The sequence below is a fragment of the Vicugna pacos genome, chromosome 23 (assembly GCF_048564905.1).
Source record: "Vicugna pacos chromosome 23, VicPac4, whole genome shotgun sequence".
NCBI lineage: Eukaryota > Metazoa > Chordata > Mammalia > Artiodactyla > Camelidae > Vicugna > Vicugna pacos.
In genome coordinates this window covers 6,445,433-6,457,752 of record NC_133009.1, presented here as the reverse complement: position 1 = coordinate 6,457,752, position 12,320 = coordinate 6,445,433, and the positions used below count along the sequence as shown (strand labels likewise).

General features: G+C 57.3%; 1 protein-coding gene across 6 annotated transcripts in view; it reads right to left on the bottom strand.

The window, feature by feature from the left end:
- Positions 1–12,320, bottom strand: part of PLEKHA6 (pleckstrin homology domain containing A6) — a 136,582-nt gene that overhangs the window by 16,316 nt on the left and 107,946 nt on the right. The window contains exons 9-15 of one of the 6 annotated variants that reach the window (XM_072948391.1): positions 11,344–11,546; positions 9,369–9,920; positions 7,672–8,188; positions 7,106–7,192; positions 6,000–6,053; positions 2,129–2,209; positions 1,213–1,281 (exon numbers count right to left, since the gene is read on the bottom strand). In XM_072948391.1, coding sequence (XP_072804492.1) covers positions 1,213–1,281; positions 2,129–2,209; positions 6,000–6,053; positions 7,106–7,192; positions 7,672–8,188; positions 9,369–9,920; positions 11,344–11,546 — 1,563 coding nt within the window. The remainder of the gene's footprint in view (positions 1–1,212; positions 1,282–2,128; positions 2,210–5,999; positions 6,054–7,105; positions 7,193–7,671; positions 8,189–9,368; positions 9,921–11,343; positions 11,547–12,320) is intronic. The other 5 variants (XM_072948390.1, XM_031689951.2, XM_072948389.1 and 2 more) reach the window with 5 other exon arrangements.

Below are 12,320 nucleotides of genomic sequence, written 5' to 3'. Positions count from 1 at the left end.
ACTGGGTCGGCAGGGCCATGCCTCTGGATACCACCTCCTCACCCGTGCCGAGTGAGGAACCCCGGGCCTCCACCTTGACCTTGGAGGCTCCTGGGAACAGGAAGATGGTCTTCACCTTGAGAGACTCCCCAAAGACCCACTGGGAGAGAAGACACGCTTATGCTCTGAGGAAGTAAGTCAGCTTGACAGAGGAGAGGCCTAAGAGCCAGATATTAAGATCCTACACTCCCATCCTCCCGAGGTTCCAGCTCGCAAGGGGCTGAGAAGACACCATGGCCTTGCTTCCTGGGCCTCTAGGTGGGCATGGATGGGAGAGGTAGGCTGGGTTTCTGAACAACAGTCTTAGAAAACCTAGTGAATGATGTAAACTGGTCACCCAGTCCCACAGGCCCCTGTGCTCCCCTCCCACCCCCAGAGTCTCAGGATGGCTGATGCTGGGGTCCCTCTGAGGTGTGGTCCTTGCCTGGATGGAGCCTCTCCCATGCCTATTGGACAGATCTGCTACCCAGGCCAGGCCAGTGGGAAGAGGCAGGCTAGGCCAAACTTCTCTTCTGGGAAGACCTGTGCTTTCCTGAGACCACATCTTTATCCAGGCCACTCCTCAAATACCCACTTAGCTCCTTTCTGTTGAGCCAAGTCTTGTCCTCTGGGGCTTTTACTTCAAGGCCCAGCTCACATACCACCTGCTTTGTCCTGGCCCACCAGCCCACAGGTCGCACTGCCCTGCACTCCTGCAGACCCTATTGCTGTTTGCTCAGCGTATGAACCACCTGCTGCTGCCTGATGCTACTGGCATCTCTGGCTACCCAGCAACCCCCTGAGGGCTGGGCAGGGCCCTGTTCTGCTTTCCAGGGCCCCAGGGACCACACCAGGCTGGGCACCGAGCAGACTGCTCTACCTCCTGACAAAGCTTTGCATTCCGGTTACCAGCAGACACCAGGGCTGTGGCTAACAGGGCCTCGAGGTCAGTGGAGACACACACGGCCATCGTGGGAGGCAGGGGTGAGTGGTGAGGAGAAGAGGGGCACGAGGAGGGACACGCAGAATGTTGTCTTTGCGGCGAGAGAGGACATGAATCGAATGTACGAAGGGCCACAGGAGGAAGAGAGATGGACAGAGGAAAGGCTCCCCCAGAAGAGCGCGAGGAGGAGGCGGCGGCGGCAGCGGGAGGGGCTGGAGTGGGCAGAGGGGGAGCAGGAGAGCTGCTCTTACATCTGTGTCTTGCTCGTTTAACTTGTAGGTGTGGAGGCTGTCCCGGAACACTTCTGGGTACGGAGGGACCTGCAGGAACAGGAGGCGGGTTACTGCAGCCGGGGACAGACGGGGGCGTGTGGTGAGGGAGAGCTCACCACCCTGGCTCCACTCCTGCCGCAGACCACCATTCATCCCTTCAGGCAGCATCCGTTCGGGGACCTGAGCTGAGCTAGTTCTCTGTCTCCTGGCTGGAAAGTGGGACCACCGGGCCTAAGCTCCATCCGGACCGTCTGGGGCTGATTCTGACGGTAGAGACGCCGCGTAAATCGTGTTTTGCATCTTCTCCCCACTGAGCCCTAGGGTCTCCTGCCGGGAGGGACGCCCGGGCTGTGGCTCCCAGATGGCTTACTGGTAACAAGCGTGAGAACACCAGTTAAGTCCTGGCATTCCCGAGGGGAGGACCTGGGAAGACGCAACGCGCGTTGGAAGCGTTTGAGAACTGCCCTGGTGCACTGAGCGCCAGTCACAGGGCTGGTGCCTAAACCAGGAGGGCCTCTCGGTCCAGCCAAGGCGGCCTGCCCTTGGTGACACATGCAGCAACCACAGCACGTTCCACACACCCCCCTCATGCCCTGAACCAAACACGAGACAGGAGTCCTGGACATTAAGGCAGACTGGCAGTCCCCGGCGTGGCATGAGATGTCAGTGCTGGCTGTTTGGATGGTTTGGGAAATGGGCCTTGGGTTCACTCATGAACGTGAAGAATGGAGGAGACACAGTGGAATTAAAGGAGGGCGACCAGGCTGAGGCTGGGAGATGAGGCCTGGCGGGTGAGCAGGCGGACGGAGCAAGCCCCATCCCCGAGGGACGACCCGACCATGCAGGAGCCGCTGAAATGGCGTGGACGGGACCGCGCTGCCGGCGGAGGTCTTACTTGCATGAAGAGCTGGGCCCTGGGGGAGGAGTTTTCCACCATGTGGTTCACCATACTGATGAGAGTCTCACTCTCACTCATCTGCGGCAGAGGAAGGAACGGACGACTCAAACTCAGCCCCACAGAGAGCCGGCTCCCCCACGCGTGCCTCTGCTCTGCTTTCCGGGAGACAGGACAGGGCCGCCGCTGCGGAGGCCTCCAGCACCCTCTGCCTGGCCCCGCCCGCCGCTCACCGCGTGCGAACTCCATCTCGGAAGCTGCCCTTGAGGAAAGGCCACAGAAGGGAGCTGCAAGGTTACTGTGTTCTGGCTCTCGGCTCCGAAGAGGCCCCCGGCTCAGTGCCACTTCCCCAGGGTGCCTGAGCGTGGTGGGCCTCAGCCCCTTGGCCCAGCTCTAATTTCTCACACTGATTTGGTCAAAGACCACACAAGGCAGTTGAAAAGGCTGATTTCCCCAAATCTGAACTAAATGAAACGGCTTAAAAAGGAAACCTGGGACCTGCGCTTTGGACGGGTTTTCACAGTGGGTGGTGGCAGGTCTCTGTCCCTGCCCCCTGCCCCTCCTCTGCTCTAGAGTAGAAAGGATTGCTAAACATGGTTTCCAGAGCTGGGCTGGTAGCATCCAGGCTGATCTTGGATGGCGCCGGGTAGCAAATAAGGAAGCCAAAACAAGCAAGCCGTGTTAAAGGGACGCCAGATACTGGGACACTGCTCTCCCAACTGGTTATCTTTGTGCTTCAAGGATCATTAGAACATGGTGGGGGAAACACTATTTGCCAAATGAAAAAAGAGTGAGAAGGAAGAGGGGGGAGGGGGAGGGGGAGGGGGAGGGAGGGAGGACGAGCCAACCCAGCCAACCAGAAATGCCATCGTTTCCCCCCCTGGTTCCAGTGAGACAGCCTCAGACGTAAATGTAGTACGGAGTGTCCCTGGCTATGTCCCTTTAACTCAGTTGATCTCCAGGAGAAGGCAGCAGAAGACAGAAGGGAGCTGTACAGGAGAAGCTTCCTGGGGAGGGGAAGTGAGTAAGGGGAAGGGATGGGGCCACCTTAGGGCAGATCTTCTGGGGTCACAGTTCGGTGGTCTCCACGTTTTCTGCCCTTGTCTTCCCAGTCTTTCTTGGACCCACATACATTTCCCTCTTACCCCGTTTAGTTGGCAGCTCCCAGGCAGCCTGGCCTCTGCGTGCCGTGGACAGGGTCGGGCGGTCACCACCCACCCCCATTCACGGGGCTACAGCATATTAAAACGTTTTCCTCGGATCTGCTTTTTCTACTTCTTTAGCCCAGTTGGAAGTGTTTTTCCAAGATATAAAAGGCTTTCAAAAGAGCAACAATACTACGAGGTTGAGTCTTTGTAAAAATGGCTAAAAGTCAACAGGCCGTCGACGACATTTTCTTGTAAGGGTCTGAAGTCAAGTCAGTCTCCGTCTTCTTAGAGCCCATACGTGTGTGTGTGTGTGAATGAGATTGTGTTTATTGTATGTGGGGTGTGCCTGCGTGGTGTAGGTGCGATTGCATGTGGTATGTGTGTCTGTGTGTGTCCACGTCTGCTGCCTGTGTGTCACGCCTGTGTCCTGTGTGTGGCGTGTGCATGCGTGTGCATGTGTGTATGTGTGCGTGTGCGTGTGTAGGAAAAGGCAGATCTACTAACAATCAGGATTTGAGAGGGCGAGGGACGCCCAGGGGCTCCCTGGTCACGCACAGAGCCCATTCCTTCCCCAGCCGATGGCTCTAAAGCAATGAAGGAAGCCGGAACATTCTCCCCCTGGCCCGCTGCCTCCCATGCTGGGGACCTGTCAGCCCACGGAGGCCTTGTCTCTGGGAGGGTTCCTGTGTGCCACCTTCTGTCTCTCCAAAATGTTAGAGAAATTTTGCGAAAAAGCACCGAACCTGGAGCCTGATACATAGCAAGGGTGGTCTACTAATATTTTTGAGTTTTTCGGAAAAAAGAACAATAAAATAATCACCTCAGCCATCACCCCCCGCCCCCCGGTGCGTGACAAAGTACACTCACAGAAAGCCTCACTCAGCCTCCCAGTAACTCTGTGAGGCAGAAAGGGCAGGTTCTCCAGTGTCCGTTTCATGACTGAGAAAACAAAGACCCGGAGAGACCAAGTGACATTTCCAAGGTTAAAAAAAAATCGCTGTAAATGGCACAGCTGGAATTAGAGCACAGTGTCTGACCGCGTTCCGGACTCTTCTTATCATACAAAAATGCCTTTTAAAAGATATTATCCTTTGCCTAGGAGGAGGTCCCCTGAAAGGTTATTTCTGAAGCCCCCAAGCTAAAGGCAGAAGCCCCCAGGAAGGGGAACTGCTGTCTACACTGAATGCTGGGACAGCAGAGTGGATGGGCCGCAGGGAGGGAAGCCCGCCCCGGAGCCCTGCTCCTCCCCACCCAGCCACTGTGTACCCTGCGTCCTGCCCATGCTTCCCAGCCCCGCTCAGCTCGGCACCCGGGGACTCACCCCCACGTGGACTGGAGCGTTCATGGTGGGGACACCACACACTCCTCGTGGGACCAAGATGCAACGCCGCTGAGGGCCGGGAGCCATCGCTGCTGATTAGAGTGTGGATACCCGTGTTTCCCGACGCCCAGGGTCTTCTATGAGGGTGACCTCCCTGAGACACGAAGACCCCGTGGGAGGAGGGCCACATGGCTTGTGACTAGAGCCACCAGCAGTAGCAGCCATGTCCTTGGATATCAAGTGATGGTTCTCTCTGCACCGCTAAGAGGCACAGAACCTCCCCATGGCAGCTGTAAACTGAGTCGAAAGCTCAGAGTCATGCCCAAGCTCTGCCAGCCACAGGTGTGCGCAGACACAGCCTTGGCGTATTACTTGATCTCTCTGGGCTTTAGTTTCAGCAGCTGCAAAATGCAAATAATACCAATGCCTACTCTGCAGAGTTACAAAGAGTAAATGAATGAGGGTCTGTGAAGTGCTTAGAATGGTGTGTGGCACAGAGGAAGCACCCAATTATGGTATCTGCTGCTGCTATTATTATTATTATTTCTACTGTCATTAGCATTTCCACCACCCCAGGCTGCCTCCACAGGACAACGGTGTGCACGTCCAAGTCCCCCATGCTTCGTAGCACAGATCCGAGCATGAGCGTGTGCTCATATAAATGCCCAGCGTACTGACCCTTGGCGTGTCTAAACCCCTGTGGGCATCACGGCCTCCTTGTCCTCAAAAGGCCAGGCAGCCAAAGGCGGGAGCCCAGGAGCTCACTGCTTCCATCGCACAGGGACACTCACTGCCTCTTCAGGATGCTCGCCTGTAAAGCGGGGCTGATAACACTCCCTCTGTCTGCAGCATTGAATTCTCAGGAAAACATGAGCCGTGCATCCCCCAAAACTTTGCGGAGCACTAACAAATACTGAATTCACATGATTTAAAAAAATCACCCGAGGGCAGGCCTGCCGTCCTTGGTTTACAAATTATGGAGTTTAACCACAACCTGTGGAACAGGAAAGGATAATTTCCCAGATTCAGGCTAAACTAAACCCCTAGCCTCTTAGGCCTGAGCCCAGAGTCCCTCCCTGTCTCTGCAACTCTCTTCGGCAAATATGCAAATTCCCACCTGCCCCCTGGGGGCGGCTCCATCTGGGCTAAACAAACAGGAGTTGGCATTAATTATTCATGTGGTCATTTATTATTCTCCCGTCCCCAGGAAACTCCCAGCTGCCCTAAAGGGCTTTGAGGAGAAGGGGGTGTGAAGGCGCAAACCAAAATATAAGCCACTTTGTTGTGTCCTGGTCGTCCCAACAAAGGCTGTCAAATGGATGGAGGATGAGGAGGTGGGGCGGAGCAGGGAGAGGTGATGGGAAGACAGGGGGATGGCGAGGGGGGCACCAGCTCTGCCTACCTGCTGATCCAAATACTCTAGGTTTCTTTGCAATTGAAGGTCTAAAAGTTCATCCTACCCGGGAGCCCGAGGCCCAACGGGAACACAAACAAACAGGAACACGACAGAAGAAAACAATAAAAAGGAAGCAAAGCGGTTAAGAGTTAGCTGGGCAGCGACAAAGGCCTCTCTGACCTTGAGGAGCTCTGGGGAAGGGAAGGGATGAGGATGCGGGCAGCCACAGAGGCCGCCTGCTGGACGCGCCCAGAGAGAGGAGGGACACACCCTCGTGGCTCCCGGGTGGGCCTGGCCCTCCCGGGAGAGGAAAGCACCATGGTGGCCATCTAGCCAGCACTTCCTAGCAGCTGTCTCTGACTTCTCTGGAAAATTCCATTGTTTTGGGAGGGTGCATTTGCCGGGTGTCAAGGCTATAGAGTTTGGACACTGGCAGGGGAGAGTCAGAGGGAGCGGAGTCGGTCAGCCACAGGTCTCTGGGGACAGGGACGTGCCGGGTGGCTCACTGGTTCTCCCCAACTGTTCAAGTGGAACATCCGTGTCTAGTTCTCCGAGTGGACAGAAGATTTCTCAGGAGAACAAATTCCAGGAAGAAACATAAGTAGAAAGGGGAGAGAAAGTAGGAGGAGACACAATATGGGAACTTTTTTCCTCAATCCCATCTCTCGTCTCCTTCCCCAAAAGTGGCATTCAAGGCAAGGGCAGGCTGGAAGCAAGCACGCTTCGTGGGGAGACTAGAAGATTGTGCCTGTTTTGGGAGCTCTAGCCTGGCTTTTCTTCCCAGCCCATAACCTAAGCGCCCTTAGGAGAGGAGGTCCAAGCCCCCTGCACGCCGGAGAGGGGGACGGTTCTGAGGTCGAGATGATGGGGACACTTCGCATTTCCAGATCTCGTCCCTGCTCCTCTACCGTGTCACAGAGGAGGAGGAGTAACAGGCACCAAACTCCAGACCAGAGTCAGAGCCCAGGCCAAACGGGAGGTGGCATCCAGAAGCTGCCCCAAACCAGAGGAGCCAGGACCTGGGCACGGAGCATCCCTGCGTCTGCCCTAGCGTGGCCCCGCCCTGGGAGGAGAGGTCCTGAGGGGAGGTGGGCTGGGAGGAGAGGACATACCATCTTATCGTGGACCGTGGGGGACGGCGGGTAGTTGTAGGGGAACAGCCCTGCAGGGACTGGCCGCCTGTCTCCCAGGTAATCATACTGGAAGAGAAAGGGGAGTGGAGAGGTGAGGGGGTCTGGCTGGGACAAGGACTTCCCCACCAACTGAAGTTCAAGGTTAGGGATGCTTGTATCTTGTCCCAGAGCAGATTTCAAACTAAAATGGACAGCATTTATGCACTGCAATGTTTTTGCAATGATCTGTCCAGGTCCTCGAGATTTGACAAGATAGAACCTCTCTGCCCTCTTATATAGATTTAGGGTTCATGACAGAGCCTGGGGACAGGCACAGAGAGCAGTGTCCCTACTCAGGGGCAAAGCAAAAACCCCAAGGCAGCTCTCCTATGGACAGAACCACAGGGCTAATGGCTCCCTGGGGGCTGCATCGCTGGTCCTGCTGACACGGCCCGGTGACTCCACATCCCCAGATGCCCTTGCATCTCCACTTCTTCTCAGCAAATGGACTTAGGCCTCTGGGGGATCTCAGGGGATGAGGAAGGAGGGGAAGGCTGGTGGCTCACCTTAGGGGAGCTGATGGATCGCCTCATCACATAGGCAGCAGGGTCAGCATAGATGTCCTCACTGCGAGGTGGCAGCCGCTCAAAACGGGCACTGGGTGAGCGGACGGGGGAGTAAATGCGGGCGCGGCCGTAGGAGCCCTGGCTGGGCGAGCGGGGCACGGAGTGGGAACGGGGCTGCAAGGACAGGCGGCGCAGGGAGCCGGAGGCAGCATCCAGCTCATCATAATAGACGGGCTGCCGGGAGGGGCTGGGGATCCAGACGGTGCCGTCCTGCCGCCCATAGCCAGCAGGCTCCTTCCACTCACGCAGCTGGAAGGCGGGGCCGCCTCCGTTCCGGAAGGAGTGACGCTTGTCCTCCAGCACCCAGGGCGGGCTGATCCGATCGTAGGCCGGCATCGAGCAGATGCTGTCGGGCCGCACGCCTGGCGGGTAGGGCTGGTAGTCGTCAGGGTACTGGGAGGAGTAGGGGTTGTAATACTCAGGGACCCTACGGGACACGGGGTAGAACCTGGAGGGACTGAGAGACAGAGGACACTGTAAGTAAGCCAGACAGCATGGGCACGTCCCCAGCCACCTGCCTGGGCCCCGGCCCCACCTCCATGCCATCCAGCCTAGAGCATATCTGACTAGGTGGTGGAGCCCCGGGCTGACCCTCAGAGCCCAGGCACTGAACCCTGTTTGCAAAGGTGCAAGGGAAGACCCACCCCCAAAGCCCCCTCCCTCAACCAGCTCCTTGAGGACAGAAATTTCACCATTTGAAGCTTCCATCTTTGTCTCTTTAAAATGAAATACCCCTGGGGAGAAGCTTGAAGCCTTGTTAGCCATCTCGATCTCAGCATGAACCAACTTATCAGACCCTTTCCAGAGAGGCAAATAGTAGAAGGAGTGCAAGAGTACCAGACACCCGGAGCTGAGCAGCAGAGGAGCACAAAGGGGAGGCTTCCCTGACTTTATGATCTTGTCAAGGACAGAACCAGTAGGTTCCTGGGACGTTACCCGAGCGAGGCGCTCTCCTCAGGGCAGGCCAGCCCAGCAGCCGTGAGCTGCCCTCCTGAGGCTGCTACCTGCAGCCCCCGGAGCTGCCCAGACCCCCAGGGAAGGCGCGGCAGCCCCGCTTGCCCTGATGATGAATGCAATCAGGTCCAATAAATGTCTCCGAATCTCTGAAAGCCAGTCACTAGATAAAGACGTAAACTGGTCTAGGGGGCAGAACTAGGACCAATGAGTGGCAACATTTTGTTTCTGTTTTCAAAACTGCATATAAATAATGGTTTCCGAACAACTGGAGCCATTCAGAAATGGAGCAAGTTGGCTTGGCGGTTAGTAAGTCTTGTGCTGGTAGAAACTCAGGAACAGGGGATGTGGCACAGGGGATGGAAGCAGGGAGGTGTCTGCCTGGAACAGCTTTAAAGCCTGATGCTAGACTGCCTGCATGTTTCAGGCCACCCCGCGTCCTGGCAGGGGCCCTGGGTGCCCTGTCCGTGCCTCTGAAGGAGGTAGGCAGAGAGATCAAGAATCAGGGGCGGAGGCAAACCCTACAGATAGACCATGGGGCAGGACACGACTAGGGCAAGCGAGAAATCCTGGGGTTTTCTTAGTTTCTTCCCAACTCAGCCTGGCTCCCAGCAGGTTTCCAGTGGAGGGTACCTCCACGTCACTCCCCCAGCCCGGGCTCCCTGCCGGAACGCCAGCCTCACCTCCGAAGGTCTTCAGGAGGGGGCAGCCCTCGGCGCAGGTTCACCCACTGCTGAAGCTGGTTCATGGAGCTCTTGCGCTGGGCGATCTTGTCGGGGTTGACTCGTGGCGGGAAGCTCTGCCGGTGCCCCCCCCTCTCTGAGTCCTGAGGCGGGAAGGCTGTGCTCCCTGGCCGGCTGGGGGAGCTGTACTGCCAGCCGTTGGGCTGGGCGGGCCGCTCCCCACCCCCGGGGACCCTTGGGCCCTCGGGGTAAGGGCTGCCGGGCTCCGAGCCTGGTCCTGGGCCGGCGTGGACGCCATTGGCTTTCACCAGGGGCTCGCTCTTGACTTCTGGCCTCTCGGGCCTCCGCTCCGCCTTCTCGCAGCCCCGGCCATCACCCTCCCCTCGAGTCTTGGCCTCCGGTTCAGACTTGGGGACGCTGTTGTGCGGCGGCTGGTGGTGGTGTTTGCTAGGTGGGATGTTCTCCGAGTCTGGCTTCTCGTGGCTGCGGGATGCCAAGGGAGATGTTGTCAGGGACTCCAGCCCAGCATGGAGTTGGGTGGTGGTGGGGAGACTGGGAAGGAGAAATGGAGTAGAGACAAATGGGAAGGGAGACAGCGATGGAAACAGGATTCAATGAATTACAACTCTGTTTCCTAAATCCTACCATTTTATCTTCTTGCTCCAGCCTGGACAACTATAAAACACAGTTCCAGCTTTCCTGTGCATATGTGCCCGCCCTGGTCCTCTCAGTCTACTCCACGGGCCACTCTCCACTCCCTTCTGCTGACCCACCTGGAGTCCAGCCTTCAAGCTGTGGTCAAGACTAACCTCACCCAGACCAGGTCTCCCCTGCAGTCTGTCCCTGACCCAGGCCCCAGACTTGATATGCACTGCACACTACACATGACAGGAACCTCTCTGATGTCTCAGCCACAGAGGCTGGCCACAGGTCAGAAAGCTCCTTAACCTCCACGAGTCTCGGGCCCCTCGCTGGCAGGATGGATAAGATGGTACCTCCCCTCATAGGACTGTGAGATCAAACAAGGCAGGCACGCCAGGGGCTGAAGCTGTTGCCCCAAACGTCACAGGCATAGAGACATGCGAGTTCCCTGCCTCCAGAACAAACTTCCTCCAGGCCTGACGTTCCGTTAGAGTTTAAGCTCCGTGAGGTAGGACCACATCAGACTCTCCTCCCTTGCTTTCCTAGCACCCTACATGGTGCCTTACACATTTCTACTTCCAAGAAACATTTATGAAGCGAATGAGTACACCCCTTGGTTGAAGCAAAGATAGAAGCTTATGACAACGTCCTCCCTACACCCTCCCAAATTCAACATATGCCAGCATCCTTGTTGAGACACCGCTTGGTAAACATTTCCAAGTCATGTAGGTAGACTTGAAGTCTACACTGTCAAACCTCCTTCTGCTGGATCCTTGATCACATCTCACTCAAGGCTCCACACCCAGTTCAAGCAGAGACAGGTGCTGAGGCTCCGGGTGACGGTGGGATGAGGTGACGGGAGCACTCGGATGCTGAGTGCTTACTTTACATACACTACCCAGTCCTCACAGCAACCCCCGAGGTCGGGTTATCATTCCTGTCTTTGAGGTTCAAAGGTCAAGAAGCTTACACCGAGGTCACACAGTGGGAAAGCAACCAAGTTGGGATTCGAACCCGATTCCCCCTTCCCACAGAGGCTGTGTGCTTATCAAAACAAGCAAATGACCCTGGCCTTTGGCTCCTGGCCAGGCCCTGATGGAACCTGGCTTCTCTCTTGGCCTCCACCAGCTCAGAGAGAACAGGAGAAGTGGGTCAGGGGAAGGAGGCTGCAGGCTCTGAAATCACCTAGCCAGGTACCCTGCTGGGAGGCAAGGAGCCAGTTCACACGTTCCCAGGGGTTCAAGCCCACACTCTGGGTTCAGCCGTGGCATAGAGGCGATGCTCCTTCAATCTTCCTCTCTCTAGCACTCCCCACGCCCCCCGCCGCACTCACTTGTGGCGCGCAGCTTGGGGCACCGACTTCTGGGCTGGGGGGATCTGTACCCGGGCAGCCTCCCCCATGGCCTGGATCCAGGCCTCCTGCTCCTCGGGGCTCTCGGCACTGAAGAAGTAGGTACGGACCCCGGCATGCTCAGCCTGTGGGGAGAGGCAGTGCGTGGAACTGGCCCCGGCCTCGTCCAGCCAGCACACAGTCACCTGCGGGGAGAAGACACCCCCACCCACAGAATGGGTGGTCAGGCAGGCCGTTCCCATGACCTGTAGCTCTCTGCCCCATGTGGAGCTCAGGGCAAGGCGAGGAGGCCCACAGCTGTCCCAGGTGCTCCAGCTGGCGCCCAGGTGTCTGCCTTGATTAGCTCTCTGGACACCACTAGGCAGCCCAGTAGACAGGTAAGCTGACCTGCCCCAACGAAGATGATTATAAGCAGGGGGGACAATTAACCACACCCGCTCTCCCATCAGGTTCCGTCTGAGATTTGATGGACAATGACCCCACATGTGGGAGAGATGCCCCCAACCCCAAGCACACGCCCATCTTGGCCCCCGTTTGGCCTCTGAGGAAGCAGCACTGTCCCTTCTGTGCAGAGGGACAGCCGTGGGCACACGGGGGGACACACACAGACAGTCGGAGCACGCTACCTAGTTGGCGGCCACAAGCGGGCGCGGCAGGCGGGAACCCAGGAGAGAGCTCCTGTCCAGAGGAGGGGTCCTCACGCGGCCAGAAGGAGGAGAAGCAGAGAACAGGTCAACCGAACACCAGAGGGAGAGACAGGAGACGATGGGACAGGGATGTTGAGGAGCAGAGGGAAGTGGGGAGTTATTCAGACCAGCCCCTTCTACTCCATGGCACCGTTGGGACCACAGCACCCAGCGAGGCCCAGTTCAGCCCACCAGGAGCAGGGGTGGAGAGCTGGCACCAGGCAATCTGCGCTGGTGGTGGAGAGAAGGCAGGGCACCCTGGTACTAACTCTA